Here is a 21727-nt window from a genome sequence, read left to right on the forward strand (position 1 = left end):
ATACTTAGACTCAACGTTAACAGAAGCAAAGGCTTCTGGTCAGTTAAACAAAAACCAACTAAGCAAACAAAAACAAAACTAATTTACTATCAATCTTCTCAAATAACTTTGCTAACAAAAGAAGTCCATACAGGACATGACGGAAAAAGGATTTGGCTACACAAACTACCCCAGAGAAATGGGATTTGATCTGAAAAATAAAATAAAATAAAATAAAAGAGGACATTTACCCATCTGTAACACAAATAAATGTCTTCTATGTACTATCTCAGTGGTTCTCAACATGTGGCACGTTAAAACGTGTATAGCTTGAATGGAGACAAATACAGTAGGGTCTCAACACTCGTGAGGGTTCCCTGTTGAGAACACACGCGAACATTGAATTTCGAGAATATGGCTCCTGTCTGCAGCTTGGCTGCTGGCGCTCCTGCCCAGGGCCCCAGCAAAAGCAGTCACTGGCAGCTGCTCATGAATAACTGAATTAATGAACATTAAGTTTGCAAATCTTGAGACTGTACTGTATTGAAAAAACTATTATGAGGGGTTTTATATATGTGATGGACGTATCCAGTCTTTAGAGGATATGGGGACATAATGTGTACCCAAATATTACAAATTGATGGGTATTTATTATCAAATGATCCTTTGGTAATCCTTCTGGGGCTTCTCCCAAGTGGTCACACCCAAAGAAATTACTAGTAGCCTCTCGCTGAAAAAACAAAAATAATTCAACGCTAAAGAAATGATTAAAAACACATGTATATGCAATATACATGTCCAATATCGAACTATTAACATTTGATAGCTATGCCTGGTTTAAGAAAATAAAGTCAGTATTTTTATTCAATTTACTAAAATCACCAGAAATAGCACATCCTGGATCGTCTAAAGAGGCTCATTGTAATTTTTAGGCACCCTGGTAAATGAGAGATTTAATGACTACATTACTTCATAATATTTCCAAAACAAACAGAAGCTCATTTTGTTTCTATCTGTAAACCTACTAAAATACCCTAAATAAAACTGTAAAAAAATACCATTGCTATTTCTTCATTTCCTCCTTCCACAAACATCTTCCCTTTAGAGAGCTCAGAAATCACATGACTTAGTAATGCTTCCCAAGACTTCTCTCCATAAGATAAAGTCTATGAATAAAGAAAAAGGCAGATCCAAATTGCATCAGCCATACAAATTAAGGAGAAAATGGTTTCTATAGAAACTGCTGCAAAGGTGAAATATATTTCCTTTAAAGCAATACACACATTTTGACCAAAAAACTAGAAATAAATAGGTTACTGGAAGGGTGATATTTTAATCACAAATAATGCATAAGAATATACGGTATACAGAAACTGAAACAATATTTGGATTGTGAAAGGCTACTAAAATCAAATACAATTCACATGGAATATATTTAGCGTATATACTGATGTTAAGTGGAGGCTTTAAAACTGTAATTTGCTATAATGGATTAATTAAACTGAATCAAGAAATCTGCATGTTAGATAGCTTCTTTTCTCATTCAGCATATCAGAAAATGTAGTGTTATGTGGAAAACGGATAACATTTATTAGGAAAAAATATTCATCGGAATTAGTTTTTTTTAAGCCACTTAGCTCTGTGCCATAAGAATCAGGTGTTAAGAATGCAAATAATTACAGAAAACCATGAGAAATAAGCAGCAAAATTCTATATATGTCCTCCCTGAAATTACACAAAAATACCCACAAGAAGAAATACCAGATACAAACTTTAGTTCATGTGAGAACAGAGTAAGCATGATGAACAAAGACAAAATGCTACCAGGATGTTTCTTACAAAAATAACAGAGTGGACTGTAATATATGAATGCTCTACCAAAAATTCTGTACAGAAACTGGCACTCATTTCCCTAGTGTACAAAGTATTTAGTCATCTATATCAGTGCATACTCCATACTGAGGATGAAATTCACCAAAGGGGCCAGCACAAATCTCTTTTCACTATTTAGGTTCTCAGCTCAGACTTTAAGCCAATGGTGGGCAAGCTGCGGTCCACTGGGGTTCTATGTGACCCACAAGAGACTTTTTTACCATTGTCCATGTACAGGACTGCAGGATTACACTGGTTTCTGCCCAAGTAGGTTTTTTCCCCTGCACACAACACTGGCTGAGAGAGTCATGTGCTCCCTCTGCATCCAATCAAAGCACTGTGATGGTTTAATAGACACAAATTCTAGATATGAAACCCCAGAAGCAGTTCAGTGGTACCCTTCTCACCTGCCACATGGGAGGCCTGGGTTTGATTCCAGGCCAATGCAGCTTATGTAATGGGGAGGGATAGCTCAGCGGTTAGAACACTGACCTTATAAACCCAGGGTTGTGAGCTCAGTCCTCGAGGGGAGACCTTTCAAGGTTCTGGGGTAGGTTAGATTTAAAAGAGTCAGGTAGAGTGAGTGAGGAGTCCTGCTGCAAGCGCAGGGGACTGGGCTTGATGATGACCTTTCAAGGTACCTTCAAGTTCTATGAGATATGTATGTCTCCATGTTTTGAAGAAAACTAACCTTTCCTGGGAGACTATCTTGGTTATGAAAATATCGATGCCCTCTTAGATGGAGGGCCACTCCTGTAGCCCACTCACTAGCCTAAGTTGTCCATCATTGCTGTAAGCTACTGATTTCCAATGTTTTTTGCTAGATGCTTGTCATGTGATGATTTGGCATACAGCTCTTCCTCTTTTCATCCCATATTCCACCTGTCCATGACTCCAAGTCTTATCTTCTGCCCATTCATCGATCTTTTCCACTCTATTCTCTTCCTTGGTCTTTAATTTCTTTCTTAAAATCTTTTTTACTTCTTTTGATCCTCATTCACTACTGCTTCTCCTGTCTTACTCCCTCTGTCACCAAAAGCTACATATGGCTTGCAGAGTGTTCATGGTTTCATTGAGCTGGGTTTCATGTAATTTCATGGCTGAGCAGAGTCGGAAACGGAAGAGAAAACAAACTTGACATTGATCTACTACATGAACCTAGCCCTGTACATATTCCAGGTGTGTTGAGGCATCCACCAGGAACAGGAAAGGAATGAAGGCTGCTGTCAGGGGCTACCACAGATGCTTCAGCTGCCACTTTTGGAGTACGTCTATTAAAGGGTGCAGGTAGGATTCAGCAACCAATGGACAATTCTCTGCCTCTAATGCTGTATCTAAAGTGAGCTTCCTGGAGAGGGGCGAATGTCAACCTTCTTGAACTAATAAGAGTTTCGGTTTCCACTCACTTTGATTTCCTACACAAACCACAAACTGCCTTCAGCACAGGTTGCCATTAATGTAAAATACTACCCACATAACACTGTTAACATCCATCAAAGACAGGCATGGAAATGAAAAGGTCAGTTTTTCTTTCTCAAAAACAAAGATATGCTACCAATATCTATTTAGCTGCATGTGCCAAGAGGTGTCACCAAGTACCTTTCCAACAAACAAAAAAACCCCTCTGCTACTTCATAAATCTATTCCCTGAACCATAAACATAATTTACAACTGTTAGGCACAAACTGCTTTATGTGCTAAAAAACTATTATTCTACTAGAGAGAAAGAGTCTTTGTACGTAGCAAACCTGACTACAGTAAGGCAGCATTCTCCATTTTCATACAATAAAATATTTCATTGTAGATAGCTGTTCAAACATTTAAAATATATGTTCAGATAAAACCTGACCCATTCTACTAGCATTTTATGAAGAATTAAAATAGCTACCAACATTTATCAAGTTGACTGTGAAAGAATATAAACTGGCCGCGCTCTTATCTACTTCAAGCACTCTCTGTCACAGATTTACACCTGTAAAATTGTCTGTCACTTTGGTTTCATTTAGATAAACAGAAAAGTGCACAGACCTCATGCTAAAACTGCCGGTTTGAAATTTAACTCTTATTATGAGAGTATACGAGGAAAAAACATTTCTTTAGCAATAATATAGCATCCAGCCTATTGCAAAGTAGGCTCAGAATGCCAAAGAGCATGAGACAAAATGAAATTTGTTACTAGATTTGCACTTTAAAACTGCAGGTGTCTGTGCTGACCAGCATGGCTAATTTGTGATTACACTGAAGAAGTAGGCCAGCTGTCTCAGTTTCATTGTAAATACTGTAATGGACGGAAGGTGAAGCAGAGGAATTAACTGCTGTTGTATTAAAAAGTACTGCATGGGATCTTTTCAGGGGGTAAAAGGCAAAATGCCATATTTATTGGTAACATACATATAGCAATAAACACTCATATGCATATGATATATTACATTCACACATACACATGCAAGCACACTCCGTCTTGTTGTTATCTATGGTTGCGCCCCCTAACTACACTTGCCAGGTGAGTTAGATGCGGGAGGGGTGCATCTGGGCTTCTGCTGATCCAAATCAATGCTCCAACGCTGACAAGAAAAAACCTGGAGTCCCTCTGGAAGATGCCTTAGATTTAGCGTCCTCCCTCTCATGCAGGTCAACATGAGGTAGCCAACACGTGCACATGCATAATCTGCGAGAGCCATTGTATGTATATGCACTTAGACATCCATGACACCTTCTTCTGGGTTGTGGCACCTTACAGGCTAATAGATATTTTGGAGCACGGTCTATAAAGTCTGTAAGATGCCACAGGACTTCTGGTTGTTTTTGAAGATACAGACTAACTCAGCTACCCCTCTGATTCTTCTGGGTTCTGTCTCATTCACCTTCAAAGAGGGTGGTGCTTCCAAAAGCAGGCACTTGCTGCCGACTCCGAAGGTGTCCATATGACCAGTCTTCTTTCAATGAGCCCACTTCACAGATCTGACTGTTCTTCTCATTCATCTTGGATCTGCCTTTCATTCTTTCTCCAACTTTTGCAAGTATCTGGAGTTGCTTGTCTTCCATACCTTATCCATTCACACCTCATTCACTCAATAGGATAATCAATTAAGCAACTCACAAAAAAAGAAGTACAAAGACATTTTCTTTCTTACTGTGTGTCTTACTTCTAGGAACTATTCTGCAAGATACAAAATATCTAAGGCCGCTTCTACATATGAGCAGCCCAGAAGACGCTAATGAGGTACAGATGTAAATTTCCTGTGCCTCATTAGCAGATGGCCACATGATTCAGAGTCCGGAAGAATGAGAAAATGGTTAACTACAGAGATGAATCTACTTTGCCTGGCCTACAATATTGCTAAATCCCTCCTTTACTTCTGTAGTTGGTTGTGCACTAAATAGTGCATTTTGAAATTCTGCACACAGCTGTCAATGAGTAACTATGAACAAAACCAGAAAATTGGTTTTTTTTTTTACAACATGCTATTTTAATTTATTGAAATTAAGACTTTTTTTTAAAAAAATGGGTTCTGTAGCTAGATTCAGTGGAACAGAATAGAGTATTCTTCTCACTATAAAATTAAAGTCCTGCTGGATGTGTCAGCTATAAATCTTATATATTATTCTCAGTCTATTGACTAGTTTTGCATTGATAGCACATTGTGGAAATTCCAAAATCTATTCATGTACTATAGAGTCTTTACCAGATTTTTCAGTCATTCAAACACACAAAATTACAAACACATACACAATAAGCAGAACTTTTTGCTCATAAGATGCAGAATAATGATATGAACTGGAACAGAAACGGAGATGAAATTCTAATGATGCTAGGACACATCTATATTACATTAAATTCACCAATGCTTTGATACTACATACTAACAAATGCTTCCCAAGTTTAATAAACAATCTCATCAATATACAGGTTTTAGTAAACTGACCAACCTTCTTCAGAGCTCCTGAGTTCTTCCACACCATCCTGTCTTCTGCACTGCATTTAACAGAAAAGGCTGCCAGGGCTTGCGTATATAATAATGTAAACAACACCTTCACAATGCAGGTGAAGTGTTCTATAAAGTAAGCAAAGAGTCATTGTGTCATATTTTTTAAAACTGTGGTTTCATTTTATTTCAGATGAATGATACTGTCTCTTTCAATTTGCAAACATAATGCTTCTTGAATGAAGAGTGATTTCCACATGAAAAAAATCCAAAACCCAAAATGTGACAAAAAAAATCATTTCTGAAATGCAAGCTATGGGACTCTCCCAACCTGCAGGATCCTAGAGGCCATGTTCCAGCCCAAGCCCAGAGGGTCTACACAGCACTGAAAAGTATCTGAGAGGTAGTCGTCCTAGTCTATATCTTTAAAAACAACAAGAAGTCCTGTGGCACCTTACAGACTAACAGATATTTTGGAGCATAAGCTTTCAAGGGCAAAGACCTGCTTTGTCAAATGCATGAGTGGGGAGCCTGAACCCCACGAGCCTGTCATAGGGTTTCTTTCGCTGTGCAGACATGCCTTCAGTGCTTCAGAAAGTTATGGGAGAAAGTCCTGTAGCTTGTGAAGTCTTCAAATGTACAGAAGAGGTTCAGGGAAAGTATCCATTCACTGCTCTGAACATTCACCTCAATCTTGGTCAGCAGTAGGCCATATTCTTCCCACTGCTCCTGTAAACATTGCACTTGTCACCTCCCTCTTTGCCATTCACCTGTATTCCACACCTAACCATTATATCTTGATCTCTCAGGATTATAAGGTCTTTGGGGTAGGAGCTGTAAGTCTGCACAACAGCATACAGGGGCCCCAGTCCAGTATGGATCTCTGGGATCTACTATAGCACAAAAGAGTAACAATGATTACAATGACATTCTGGGATAACTACCATATAAATTAACTATAAGCTTTTTTGCATGTATATTTCATATAGTATCATTATCACTATTATTGCTGAAATTAAAGGCCTATCATAATTTGTTGTTCTACTTAGAAAATACTTGCATTGTACACATTAACAGTAAAAGATTATTTTTTCCCCCAACATGAGAAAATTTTAACAGAAACCAGAATTGCTTTCAAAACCAATTTAAATTACTTTGGAATGTTAAAATATTTAGGTTAAGAATTCACAGTTTTTAGAAAATGAGATTTTTACAATTTACAGCCGCAAAATGAAGCCAAATTTCACATAAAGTACCTCAATCTGTATGCAATATAGGGATCCTAACACTACTGGTAGGATTAGCATTTATAGTAGCCTTTCCTTTATAAACCTGTTTTTAAGTCACAATAAAACATACCTCCACCTTCTATGTGGATAACAATACTACAGTCTATTTTGTTATGGAGAACATCAGCTCAGCGGTCTTCTCTTGTTACTGGCTCCCTACAGAACGAGTTTAAGATCTGAATACTGATCGTCAGGGTACTTAACAAATGGTCACAGGACACCTAAAAATCAGCGCTTTTTCTCTAGAAAAAAAGGTGGTAGAACTCAAGCCCCAAACCTGCTCTTCCCTCCACCCTGAGGCTCAAAACTGCCCCCCCCCCCCGCAGTTAAACCACCCGCAGGGGCGCCCAAGCAGCCTCTCCACGAGGGGCCCAAACAGTCCCATGCTGGGCCCAAGCTGCCCCTGGTGGTTTAATCACCTCACCCAGAGGACCCAAACCACCCTGTGCCAGGCCCAAACCACTCTGTGCAGGGCCCAAGCTGCCCTCCAGTGACTTAGCTGCCCTGCACGGGCCCAAGTTGCCCCCTCACTGTACAGGGCCCAAGATGCCCCTGATGGCTTAAGCATCCCCCGGTGGGGCAAAAGCCAACCCCGGTGGCTTTGTTGCCCCAGTGGGGCCCGAGCCACCCCCCAGCGGCTTAACTGCACCCCAGAAGGGCCTGAGCCACCCTGTGTGGGGGCCAAAGCTGCCCCCCATGGCTTAGCTGCCCTGCGTAGGGTCCAAGCCGCTCCTCCACATGGGGCCCAATCTGCCCTCTGGAAGCTTAGCCGCCCTGCATGGGGGCCTGAGCTGCCCTCCCACAGAGGCGCCCTCCCTTCCCCTCCCCTCCCGCAGCTTAACTGCCCCTCCAGCAGTACTTTTGTTAAGTCATTTATTGATAACTTGGCATATTCCTTTCTATTCTGTCATTCGTATTAAATTAAATGTCATATGCTGGAAGGCAACAACTGCAGTAAAAGCACTTGCTGAGTAAGCAGATTGAAAGGAAAAGGTTAGCCATTTTGCATAAACTGGAAATAGACATGTAACCTAAATAAACTCTCTCTTTCACTGAAGCTTACACAGGTATTTGAAAGAACATCAAAACAAAGGAAGACAGCACTGAAACTTAATCCATGAAAGACTAACCAACACCTCTGTATACACATAATCTACCTTCATTGTAGGAAATGCAAATATGTACTATTCAAGCTAAGGTACTTTCTTTCTCAGTTACTCAAGATACTTTTCAGTGATGAAAGATTAATGTTCATCTGAGGTGCTCCTGGTTACTTTTTATTGTGACTCACTGAAAATATTGACCCCTTTTATGGGGGCAGAGGTGGCATTCAAGCTATAAATGGCCAATAGAGGGAAACATTGCTTCCCTTATAAAGCTGTATACTGCTGTGTAACACCAGAGATGGCTCCTGAGCAAGCATGGGGAGGAGGGCACATCACTGTGCTACAAGACTCTTAATCTTAGAGTAACATAGTTAGAGCAGCATCCAGGCTGCTTTCACAGATGCTCATGCTGAACTGGTGAAGAAGCAGCAAGCTATAAACAGCTTGCTGATGGTCCATGCCCACCTCATTTCTGTGGCAAGCTGGGTGCTAAGCTGAACAGAGGAACAGCTGGGGTCCACATTTTGGTTATTCAATAGGTTGTGTTCTTCTTCCAGTCTCTTGACTAACATCCTTGCGTGTTATTCGGGGGCACTGCACTTTCAAAAGTATAATCCAGTATTTCTCAACCTTTTTTTTAAATAAAGTACCCTTTAAAAATTATAAGTACACCCAGACTTCTCTCACGTACCACCAGTTGAGAAACATGGTCCTAAGGTAATTTGAGGTCTTGCAAGAAGCGCTGCTCAACCTTTCCAGATGACTGTGCCCTTTCCAGGAGTCAGATTTGTTTTGCACACCACCAAGTTACACCTCACTTAAAAATTATTTACAAAAACATACAAAAAATATCACAGAAGGACAGCTACTGAAAACTTGCTGACTTTCTACCATCTTCACATCAAATAAATGAACTGGAATAGAAATGCTGCGCTTACATTTCAGCATAAGGCATATGAAGCAGTAGAAACAAGTCACAGATGGAATGAACTTTTAGATTGTACTGACTTTACTAGTGTTTTTTATGTAGTTGGTTGTAAAACTAGATGTACCCCCTGGAAAACCTCGGTGTACCTCCATGTGTACATGTACCCCTGGTTGAGAAACACTGGTATAATCTCTCAGGCAAACTTTTTAAAAAAAATTGTCCTGGCTTGGTCTTAATAGGGCCCTAAGAAATTTATGGTCCACTTTAGCTAATTTCACTCATTGCAAACAATCAACTTATACTCACAACACTCCTGTCAGAGGGTATCATCATCATGCCCATTTTACAGATGGAGCATGAAATCACAGAGAAAATAATTCAAAATCATTCAAAGTATCTACCAGCTGTGGTTGCCCCATTCACCACACCTGGATCTTGATTTTTTTGGAGTACATATCATGTATTTGATACTTTGTATGTTTAAAGCATAACTCTCCTTGACTGCCTTACAGCTTTGAGTCAAATCTGACTATACAGTTTCAAGTCAGGACATGAGAAACTAATGATGAGTGAAAAGTTTAGCTCAGATGATCTGCTCACCAATAAGAACAGTACGTCAGAGGGGGGGCAACATCCATTTCACAAAAATGGTATTCAACTCAGCCACAAGACCATTTTGTCTGTTTCTGCAGTCTTCAGCTACAAACATTACATAACTGCCTACTTATGTAACAAATGTGCCAGGTCTTCTACAGACAGACTCGTTCACTGCACAACGCTGGTACACTCCCTGACAACTATTTTGTGCACTGCACGATAGCAGCATAAATGTTAGCCCAGAAGCACATGAATCTGAACTTCAAGAGAGCAGCACATTTATCTCACATTGTAAAGATGAATTCACAGTAGCCTAAACACAGGAAGAGAATATTACTTAATCACAATGCCAAGCATCCCCAGCAAGTATCAAATCCATTCACCTTAGACTTCCTAGGTTTTTAAAATTCACAAACTGTTTCGGCAAATGAACACAAGTGACTATTTTGCAGGTCACACTACATGGCAGAAGCACTCCACCTGCACAGTATGTACCCTCTTAGGCCCCTCTCAATAAACTGATGTGACTAAAGCCTGAAAATGTTTTGACCTCCATCATTAAACCTCTGTAATAAAATACTTCATTTGTGTTCCTTTTTTACAGTGGCTTCAGATCAATTTTCACTCTCTGAATCAAGAGACTGAGTAGTATAATGCTATTTTTGCCTCAATCAATGTGGTAATGAAAATGATGCTAAGATGGCACAACAGTTAATAAAGTAGTTAGTGCAAGTCACAGAGCTATATCTGAGGGGCAATATATGAAGGTTGGGTCCTCCTTTTGAAGTGTTAATGTTCTCAAAGTAAACTATGTAGCTAAGATTAGATCTCAAAAACAAATATGGAGCAAGAAATACGAACTGACATATTAAACACTCAAAGAATAAGGTAACTCTAGCTGACTTAGTTTTCTTTATGGAACAAGAATTGCAAAAAGTGGTGCACTTTGGTTCTTCCAATCCTATTTTTCCATTTCCAACTTAATGTTTCATACATTTGAGAAGTTTATATCCATCTTTTCCCTGTCACTTCACCCCTTTCAACTATAACATAAATTCTGAATAAAAGCAAAAGCAAATTAAAATTTTTGGAAGATGCATAATATTTTATAGAGTTCTCTACATCAGTGTTTATTACACTATGTTCTGCGGGACACTGGTGTTCTGTGAGCATCTGACACTTTTTTGATATCATACACTGATGGCATATTTTTCTGTTATTAAAACCAGACACAACATTGCTTCTTCATTGTTATGATACTGATTAAATTACTTCATTTAGTTTTTACTGTACAGTATATGTTGCTGGTTTGTTTTTGTTAGCTTTTTTGTTTTGATTTTTTTTTAAATTTTCAGAGATGTTCCACATAAAAAATATTATGGTTTGGTGTTCCGTAGTCTCACAAAATTTAAGAAACACTGCTCTACATGATGCCTTGCTAAAAACTGAATGCTATCTTTCCTATTATAAAAGTGTACCTGCATGCAAAGCTTTCCTACATTCCTAAATAGCCCTCAGAAGGTTAAATAATTTGCATTTGGGTTGTTTCTGTCTTGTATAAAGAATAATTTTTGAGCCACCTTCTGCAGAAGTTAATCTGTTTGGGATTCAGTTACCCCTGTTGTGTCCTTCTGAGAAGACTCAGGTTTAAAATGAATGTTTTATTTTTGTGACAAACTGTGTCTCACTCTTAATTTAGATTGTTAGACCACCAAACCATTGAGAGAATGTATTTTTTCAGTACATTACAAAGAAAGTACATTAAGGTATGAGGTAAACTTAATTCCCCAATTCTGAGTCGAGTTTTAGTGGAACATTCAACATTTAAGAGTCTCCTCCCACTCATCGGATGCATACAGATTCTTTTTCCCTGACAGGGAGTTAAGCACTTGCAACGAGAATGATCAAAGGTCTAGAGAACATGACCTATGAAGAAAGGCTGAGAGAATTGGGCTTGTTTAGTTTGGAAAAGAGAAGATTCAGGGGCGACATGATAGCAGTTTTCAGGTATCTAAAAGGGTGTCATAAGGCAGAGGGAGGGAACTTGTTCTTCCTTGCCTCTGAGGATAGAACAAAAGGCAATGGACTTAAACTGCAGCAGGGGAGGTTCAGGTTGGACATTAGGAAAAAGTTCCTAACTGTCAGGGTGATCAAACACTGGAACGAATTGCCAAGGGAGGTGGTAGAATCTCCATCACTGGAGATATTTAAGAAGAGGTTAGATAGATGGCTTTCAGGGATGGTCTAGAAAGTGCTTGGTCCTGCCAGGAGGGCAGGGGGCTGGACTCGATGGCCTCTTGAGGTCCCTTCCAGTCCTACTCTTCTATGATTCTATAAAGAGGAGAACAGACCCTTACTTAGCTAACTGTGAATTAATGAAATACAACTGTTAAATTGCCACAAACACTACTGAAGTCAGTGGTGTTTTCAAATGGAGTATATAATGGTCATCAAAGAAGACAGTAATTCTGCAGTGTTTTTTAGCCCTTGTGTTCACTACAAGTAAAATGGCAAAAAGATCATTTTCTATAAAGGACCACAGACCGCCATAAGGCTATGTAATACACTCTGACATAAACCTCCTCAATCTCTCTCACAGAAGTTATTTCACCTTAATGAAATAGTGAAATATTAACCATGCCTGTGAAAGGCTCTATAGCCTGATAGCCAGGGCACTGACAGGAGAGGGAGTCAGTCCTTGTTCAAATCCTTCCTCCTCCTCTTCTTCAGAAGGGGGGACCTGAACTGAGGGTCTCCCACACTAGAGGTGAGAACACTACTGAGTAGGCTAAATGTTATTACGTAGGTTCCTCAGCTCTTTCATATGAACTCACCCAAGGGGCCTGATCCAGTAGGCAGTTTCTGATCGCACCTATGAGACTGGGCCCCACACATGACTTAGGGTATGTTTTGGTATGCAATGTTAGCCCTGAGTTAGGATGCAGGCTCAAACCTAACCCCCTCCCTCTCCTTTCAGCTACACTCACATTGCACTAACCTAGGGCTTGAATCCAGGACCCCAGGATGCTATATAGTGGACGGTCAGAGCTCAAGTCAAGCTAGGACCCAGGATCAATTGTTATTATTGTATTATTATTTTGCAGCGTGGGCAGAAACCCAGTGGACTCATGCTATGGCAGTCCACCAAAAGCATCCCATAATCCCTCCAACTGACCTTCTTTGTCCTTTGGACAGTCACATTTTCCCATTCTGCACTACAAAGAGGGGAGGGTAAAGCAGCCACTCTTTGTGAGGATGCTAGGAAATCTGGAAATGGTTGGTTGGACTCAGGCTGGCATAATACACTGTAGATGCTGGAGCCCCAGGCTGGGACCCATGGTTCAACAATTCCTAACCCAGTCTTAAGAACAAATGTAGCTACCTTAAAAAACCTAAGGTCTTCGAGTTCAGCTTCTACTAACCTTTAACTTACAGAGCAGACACATCCTTCATCACCCAAATGCCTACCTTCCCCTGGCGTGTAAATCACAAGGGGCTTCAGAGAGGAAATAGGAACCCAGGCTCCCAGAATGAGACAGGGGCGCTCATGCTTAGGAGGTAAGTTACAGATGCCAAGGGAGCTTTTACCAACAAGTAAGTGGAGATGTCTACAGATTTAGGCACCAGCTGAGTGGGGGTACTAAGGATCACAGTGAGCACCTAACTACTTCTGTAGATTGCATCCAAAGTAAAAATGAAGAATTGTGAACACATAAGCTAAGCCACCATGTCTAGGGCTCTATACTGACTACCCACAAAATAAGCCACCGTCAAGGGTCCTTTTTGTATTTTAAATATCTTGAATTTTGGTAACTAAGACTTCAGTTCACATGCATCTATTTAAGAATTTATACCACATTATATTATATGCTGACTCCATGTATGCTGCATTACTGCAATTATCATTTTTGTATGTGACCTTTTTTTATACATGATTACTGCAATTTGAACTCTTAAATTCAAAATAAATTACTATTTTTCACCCTTAGGCACTCAGTTCAACTTGAAATATTGAGCTGCCCCTCTAGAGAGATGAAGGTCATGCAGAGGACACATTTTTTCCAGTAAAATAACTTAATTTTTCTCAGGCTTCAGGTCTTTATTGTACGGGTTGACTGATAAGGTGAGAGAAGACAAGGGACACAGATAAGCCTGTCAAACCACAACAAAAATTTCTGTTCAATGCCACCTTCTGTAGATAAGGCAGAAAACACAGCAGACAAGCTCTGACTTGCTGTTTTATTAAATTACCATGAACACACACAGTTATGCTGACAAAAATCTAAATATATGCATTTTTGCTGCATACCTTTGCGCAGTGGTTGTGGCATGGTTAAAATCTGGACAAGCAAAAGGGATGAGACATCTCTGTAAAGTACTGGCACCTCTGGTAATTCTTCACTGTTCACCCTGAAAAATTATTAAAATCATCATTTTTGACACTACAATCATCTTTTATTTTTACATTTTACTTTGTGTTTTAATCTTAAACGTTTGACATTGCAATAGCATGATTGCAAGCTTTTGGAATTCTAATATCAGAAAACACTAAGGAAACTATAGTTTTAGGATCACATTTTAGTCTCTTGCACTTATTTATGATAAATCAGAATTTGAGCATCTATCATTACTTGGAGTTTTAAGCTTTTAAAATTGGCTGCATAAAAGGTCTCGAAAAGATCTAAAAATACAACTCACCTGCAACACTCAATGCATCTTCCTAAGTGCTCGTGACCCACAAACTCCCAGTCATTCACAAAAGTAATTTATAAAAAACTTAAAGATTCTAGCAGGCAATTTAGCTAGCTCCTCTTCAAAAGGTTTAGCATATATCTACATATAGATTCACATACCTCAAGGTTAAAATTGAATATGAACCGTACTTCCATGTGAAAAGGTGTTGAAAGATTAGATTTTTACTAGTAAATGTTGATTTCACTATACACAAAAAATATTTGCAGTATCAAAATTCAAACTTATTGGGAGGCAAACTAAGAAAATGCCCTTGAAAACACAACAGAATTTAAGAATATTTCTATACTTTGGCATGTGATATTGACAATTGTGTTTTAATAGTTATAAAGCTTTAATTCCTTGGATCTCAATGTTCACTGTCAACAAATAACTATTGTCCGATTCGCATAGTGCTTGCCTTTAAATAATTTCCTGCAATTGTGTAAACTGATAAATAAAAGAAACACAAACCCCAAAATTTTGCACAACTGTAAATATTTAAATTGACAAAAAAGTTCATACTTAAAACATTAAACATAAATGCTTAAGAAATACACATATTATTCATCAGAATTATAATGAAAATTGAATTCTGCCAAACTACAAATGTAAGAGTAAATGAAAAAAATTTTAATAAGAGCCATTAAGTTGCATGAAAAAACACATATAGCTACAATGGTAGAGAAAGCAAGCACAGAAAACAATATTACATATTTCCTGTTAAATTAATCAGCATAATCCAACAACACAAGGTTACCTGTTACCTACTTACAAGTAGACTATGTTAACAAGTACTAGCAGCAACTTGTGATTCGCAAACTTATTTGAGTGCACACCTCTTCTCTTTGGCTACATCTACACTAGACACATCTGTCTACAGAAGCTACTACTGGAAGAGATGTTCTCACAAAATTCCTGTCAACAGATCGCTTCTACACATAAAAGCGGATCGATCTTTTGATCTGCTCTGTTGACAAAATGGCCCCCTGAAGCATTTACATGGCTTTTTGTCAACAGTTTCTTTTGATAAAATGGATTTTGTGTCTAGATGCTACACGAGTTTTGTCGGGGAAAAAAAACAATTTTATCCACAAAACTCACTAGTGTAGACGTAGCCATACTGATTTAAAAAACAACAGGCAGCTCTCTTTAAATACTAAAAACATTTAGTTCTTTATTTAAAAACTTAGCCAACAACCCATTGTAATAAAAGAAAAATCAAATCTGTGGTTGTGCTCTATGCTTCCAATTAAATATGCACACTGCATTGTAGCAAACAAATTAACATACAAATGACAATGACTTTGTATAATGCTATGCGAGCTTAACAGAAATCGATCAAAATGTATGGTGACATCTAGAGTCCAATGCACAAAGACTTGATGTGTCTGGAGGAATCAGCTTTGATAATTATTCACTGCTGTGGATAAAATGTGCAATTTTCCTCTCAGACCTTCTTATCCTACCCCTCATCGAGTATTTTTCAAACACACCCCTAAGCACAGAGCATGATACCACCGTGTCAGATATTTCAATTTAAGCAGCAATCTAAGGTGCATTTTTTGATTGGTCCAGGAGCAACAGTGATAGCCAGTTATCTGGGAACATCCCACCTCCATCACCTCAGGTGGGATTTGGGGACAGGAACAGATCTCAAGAAGCAGTGTCTGGGGGGCAGCACTACACAAAATCCCCTCGGTTCTCCTCCCACTCCTGAGGGCCTGAAGCATAGGTATGTATGGAAGGGGTAATGCTTCTCTTTCTCTCTCATTCCCCTGACCATGCTGCATTATTAGGAAACAGGGACACAGCCTCTCAAATTTTTTTTAATCTATTTGCCCCAGATCCCTAAATGGCCTCTTCAAGGACTGAGCTCACAACCCTGGGTTTAGCAGGCTAATGCTCAAACCACTATGATAGCCCTCCCCCAAACAAACAAACAAACAAACAGATACACATCTCATAGAACTGGAAGGGAGGTCATCAAGTCCAGTCCCCTTTCCCTGTTGGCAGGACCAAGCACCATCCCGGACAGATTATCCAGGTACAGGAACCTGTCGCCCACTCCTGCTGGGAACAAATACAGTATGAATCGTCCAGACGACAAAATTTGCTGGACAACTGGAGGTCAACATTTACTACCACATTACTTGGCTCTTAGAAGAAATTTAGGGGTAAATTACAGCACAGAAGAGTGAAAGCCAGAGCTGGTGACCATAAATAAATTTTATAGAACCACAAAAACTTGGCCACACCCATAAGTGGTCATCCAGCTAACTTAAATCATGCTGGATTATGGAGTTTGCTGGACAAAAGAGTTCTGGATTAGAGAGGTTGAGCCTGTAGTGGGGGTCATGGCGAGCCAGCTTCTCATCTGCTGAGGCAGAGGTAGGGAACTGTTTCTGTTTGTTGCAGATGAGTAGTCACCTGGGCTCTGTCAAGCCACACCCTTCTCCATCCTCATCTAATGAGACAGTTATCTCCCAGGAACTATGCTGATCATCACATGCTGTTTGGGGCCTGGAAGAGATTTTCCCCTTTATAGCATAACTGGCAAACTGCTTTGTGAGTTCTTCCATCTGGCATCCTGGAGTTCCAGTTCTGGGACTGAAATGACATTTGTTGATAGCTGGTGGGTTAAAAATGATCCAATATGATGAGTCATTATCCAGTGTGGGTATTTGGGCACTGATACTGAGGATGGTATTGCAAATCTCACACGGTGTGTTGCTTCCTTCATTTCCTCTCATCTCATCTACCTCCTCTGGGGTACTGACTTTCAGCAACAGTCCCTGGTCTGGTCAGACCTGAGACTGTAGTGTATGGTCCTTGTATTCACCCTCAGAACTTCTGAACCTGGACCGCTGGTGCCCAGCTGAAACATGCCCTGGTACACCTCTGTCAAGTAATTTTGGGTATGGTTCCCTCTTGATTAATCATTTTAATCAAGTTGAACCCTCTGCACTTAACTAGGCTATGATATTTGTCTATCATCATTTGTATGTGTAATATCCTTTAATAAGACTGCCCCTCAGGAGAATTAGAAATTCTTGAGAAAGGGGTTTGGAGTGAATATACCAGTGAACTGGTACACATGGTTAGCACAGCCACACTGATTAATTATCTCAGGATCCCTTAAGGAGCTAGCAAAAGGAGTTTTATTTTATATCTATACTGTCTCCTCCTCTTCATCTTGAAAACTAACAACATACACAGTGAGCACAACTCACTTGGTATAAATAAAGAGTCACCCTAAAAGAGGGTTTTTCAACTGGAGGGTTTGCAGACTGTATCTAAGACTTCCAAAGAGGTCTGCATCGCCATTTGATATTTATTAATGTCTGCAAATGAAAAAAGGTTGAAAACCACTGTTCTTGAAAACAAAACGAAGTAAAAGAAAACCATGCCAGTATCTGCAAATTGTTAAATTCCAGAAAAGGGACTGAGGGAAGGATCAAATTTTCCATAAGCAATTAGTCCCATTTTCAAAGTGACATAGGCATTTAGGAGCTTATATCTCACTAAAACTTAGGGAAGTTGGTTCCTCAATCACTTTGGCACTTTTGAAAATTTTACTCATGGTTGGTTTCATTTTGCCTTTTATGAGCTAGATTTATAGAAGTTTCATTATGCTGGTGCTCGCAATCATAGACAAGTCCTTTTACTAAATGTCTCACCTTCATCATTTTCTTCCAGAATCTTAAATTCATACATGAGAGAGAGGAAAAAAACCCCTCAAATTTAGTTGGCCATGTTCATATTTGAAAAGTTCTTTCCTTCAAAAAGCATCAGAGTTGACGCCATTTCACATTAAACAGACAACTAGGTCAAATTACAATTATGACCCAATAAATCAGGTAAGATTCCAATTTACGTAGTATGCAGTAACAAATGGCAACGTCACAAAAATTATGGAAGACTCACTTTTTAAATGCGAGAACAAGTAAAATGCTTTCCTAATTTATTCATCCCATATGAACTGGAAAAATAAAGCTATATGAAACGTCAAGGTTTTCAATAAGCTGCTTCAGTCTATCTCAAGCACCGTAGCATGTTAAGCACTTAAAAAAGCGTTCTGTCATTCATTAGCAACCTAACCAACTTCTTCATTATGATGCTGAAACTGCATTTATAAACTTTGTTTAGCGTATGGAAATTATCCATCCTGTTAATCCCCCATGCACATGAAATAGCCTGATAAGTCTGACTTTTCAACAGACTGTACCACGGTAACAGCTAATGAAAAGCTGATCACTGTAACGTCTCATGGTGCTGAAGCAAGGTACTGTAAAATGAAGCCATACATCCATTTTGAAATGAGCCTATATGATACAGTACGAAGAGGCACCTGCTGGTACGTCCTTAAAAGAAAAATCTGTTACCCATTGCCCTTTCTGGCACTGACCTATCCTCCAGGCCAAGGCAAGTGGACAGCATTTCTCTGGCTCAGCAGAGGTCCATGGGCTGGGACTGAGACTCCTGAGAGGGTCTCACTGAATGCAAAGCACCTCAATCTCTAGTTCATGCCATTTGGCTCATTCTGTAATTATGAAGGGGAAGGGAAACAAAGCCACTCTATGGATGGTCCCATCTGGGAATAAAGCCCTAGAAATATAGGGTCCCCAAAGGCAAGAAAAAAATGACACAGGGCAGTGAGGGTGCAGTGGAGAAAGGAGGAGAAAAACAAAGATAAAACAATTTACAGCTACCCCCAAATGAGATTCAAAAGGTAGGGTTTGCAACAGTAAGGGGTGAAAGCTGAACAAAGGCTCTGTTTATATTCTCAGGGGCAACCTGATGCAAGGGAAGAGAAGTGACCAAGCACTAAGCTTCGTTAACAGGGACAAGCCTGTATCACTTCTAAATTCTACTCTTTGCAGTGGGCGCCAGGTAGGACACAACACTGCTTTATGCCGTTTTCCTTTTACGAATTTTTGTGGTCTTTTGCATCAGGTCAGTTTTTCATTTGATCAGGTGATGTCAATGTATTTTATAATATAATTTATTTTAAAATGTTCTAACTGTTGTTTCCCTGCAGTCACAGACTATACATTACTATCACTGTCTCTTGGTCTCTTTCTCTCTCAGACCGTGTGCTAACTTTGTCCACTTTTCCTCAGCCCCCAAGCTTTACCACGGGAAATTCGTACAGGAAGCTGCTCATTTAGTACCAAACAGTCTCAACAAGTGGCTTGACCGTTAATCTTCTTTCTGTGCAACTTCTCTGCAACACACAGGAAATGTGCTGAAACGCTTTGACTGCCCATCCAGGCAAAGAAATTTGCTCAGTTCTCTTAGCTGCCTAGGTACGAGTACTGTATGGGGGATCTTTACAGCTTTCTATGGACAGTTCCATCCTGACTGTCCATATGAAAGGCTCAGTTGACATTAGCACCTTTTGCCAAAACAGTATACTAATCACAGAAGACTAAGGTAATTTGCAAAATTATATTTAAAGCAACATTCCCTTTTACCTAAATTTGGGGTGGCTATGGAAACCAGGTGGTCAAGTGATGACCAACCACATACCACTATGCAGGATTATTGTATTTGGCCTTTCAGAAAAGAGGACACCCCAAGAGGGAGTGTCTCTGTATCAGTATCTACCATCTCATGTTGTACTGATGTACAATATATACTATAACACATTAATACAATGTGAGTTGGTAGATACTGATACAGAGACACTCCCTCTCAGGGGTGTCCTCTTTTTTGTATGGTAACCCTATCACTATGTAACTGGTTTAGCAGAGACTATAAAGAACCCAGTATAGATCACCAAACAACAATTTACCAGAAAAATGTCCATAATTTATTAGATACTGTTTTTCTGAACACTGAATAATCCTACTTAATATTTCTGAAATACACAGCACTTCACTTGTAAGTGACTAATGTGGCATTTTATTAACCCTCTACAAAATTGTCCAATATTATTTATTTTCATGAATAAAGTTGCATACAATGATCTGTATGCTACAGAAGAGTTAAAAAGACAACTGAGTGGGTGGGGGGGAAAAGAGAATATACATTTCTCCTTAATCCACCTTGCACAATACATCACTTTTCCATCCAAACCAACAGCCCAATCAGATGCTTTCTTGCTACAGGACAAGCCCATAAAGACACTGAGTAGTGCTATACACATTCAAAACTCTACGCTCTGGCAGGCCAAGTAGGTGATGGAAGAAAATTTAAGATTCATGAATTCCTGACCATAAATGCCATGATGTTATCCTGATTCTGATTAAAGATCATTCACTCAGGCCCTCAATAAGGCATCATCCAAGAATGGTGGTAATCTCAGGTATCTGGGACCCTCACCAGTTATGGAGGCAGGTCTTAGCATAGATTGGGCCTGTTGGCAACAGCACAACTATATGTAGCTGTGCACACCATTTTTATAGAAGTATTATTTTGATTTAATTTTCCTATACACTTGACATAAAATCTACCCTTGGCATAAAATGTACACCTTGATTTATAAATGTCAATTGAACAAAGGAAATCCAAACTAAAAGTGTGAAATCTGGAGTCAGCAGATTTAATTTGTATTCATTTAAAGAAAAGTAACAATATATTAAAACTGCAAAATATAATGCAATGTTGCTTGTGTTTTGAGGAGTTACAAAACTGAAAAGGAAAAAAACTCTTATTAGGTAAATAATTATGCAAATAATCTCCTTACATAAAATGTTTTCAATTAAAATGTTAAAGAAAAATGAGACAGCACAAACCACTGTTGTCAGGAAGGATTTTTTTTTAAAACAAAGAATGTGGATAAACAATACTCTTCTGACACAGAAAGAACAGGTTTTGCTGGGGTGGATTATTGTCTGAAGATCAGAAGTCACACAAGTGAATGTATTAGTGTTCAGTCAAAAGTTGTTCAGCTGCCAGGACTGTGACATTATATTGTTTGCAATCAGTATAAGCAAGTGGGGCTATTTGGATTTTTTTTGTTTTATCGACAGATATTCTCCTACTGGGAGAATCCTGAGCTGGGAAAGATGATATAAATTACTAAAATGCTGAGTTAAGACGCATAATGACAAAGTACAATCCATTTCCTAAGCCTGCACTGATATTTCCATCAACTTTTTAACCTTCATCAGGTTCTTGGTAAAAATTGTAGTAAATCACAATCTAATTATGCTGAGTTCTCACAATGCGCTTTCAAAAGACCCTGTGAATTTTATAGCATGTTCAGATTACACATGCTGTATACATCACAGTTCACTTGAATATTTTATTTCTTAAAATTCCAAAACTGTAACTTTTGGAGCTTTAACTTCC

At 39.2% G+C, this 21727-nt stretch overlaps 1 protein-coding gene across 4 annotated transcripts in view; it reads right to left on the bottom strand.

Annotated features, from left to right (window-relative positions):
- UBR3 (ubiquitin protein ligase E3 component n-recognin 3) overlaps window positions 1–21727 on the bottom strand; it is a 189465-nt gene that overhangs the window by 22543 nt on the left and 145195 nt on the right. For all 4 annotated transcript variants that reach the window (XM_075001016.1, XM_075001019.1, XM_075001018.1 and 1 more), the window contains 3 exons: window positions 14007–14107; window positions 5782–5906; window positions 1038–1145 (listed from right to left, as the gene is read on the bottom strand). In XM_075001016.1, coding sequence (XP_074857117.1) covers window positions 1038–1145; window positions 5782–5906; window positions 14007–14107 — 334 coding nt within the window. The remainder of the gene's footprint in view (window positions 1–1037; window positions 1146–5781; window positions 5907–14006; window positions 14108–21727) is intronic.

The sequence above is a fragment of the Carettochelys insculpta genome, chromosome 8 (genome assembly GCF_033958435.1).
Source record: "Carettochelys insculpta isolate YL-2023 chromosome 8, ASM3395843v1, whole genome shotgun sequence".
Lineage (NCBI taxonomy): Eukaryota > Metazoa > Chordata > Testudines > Carettochelyidae > Carettochelys > Carettochelys insculpta.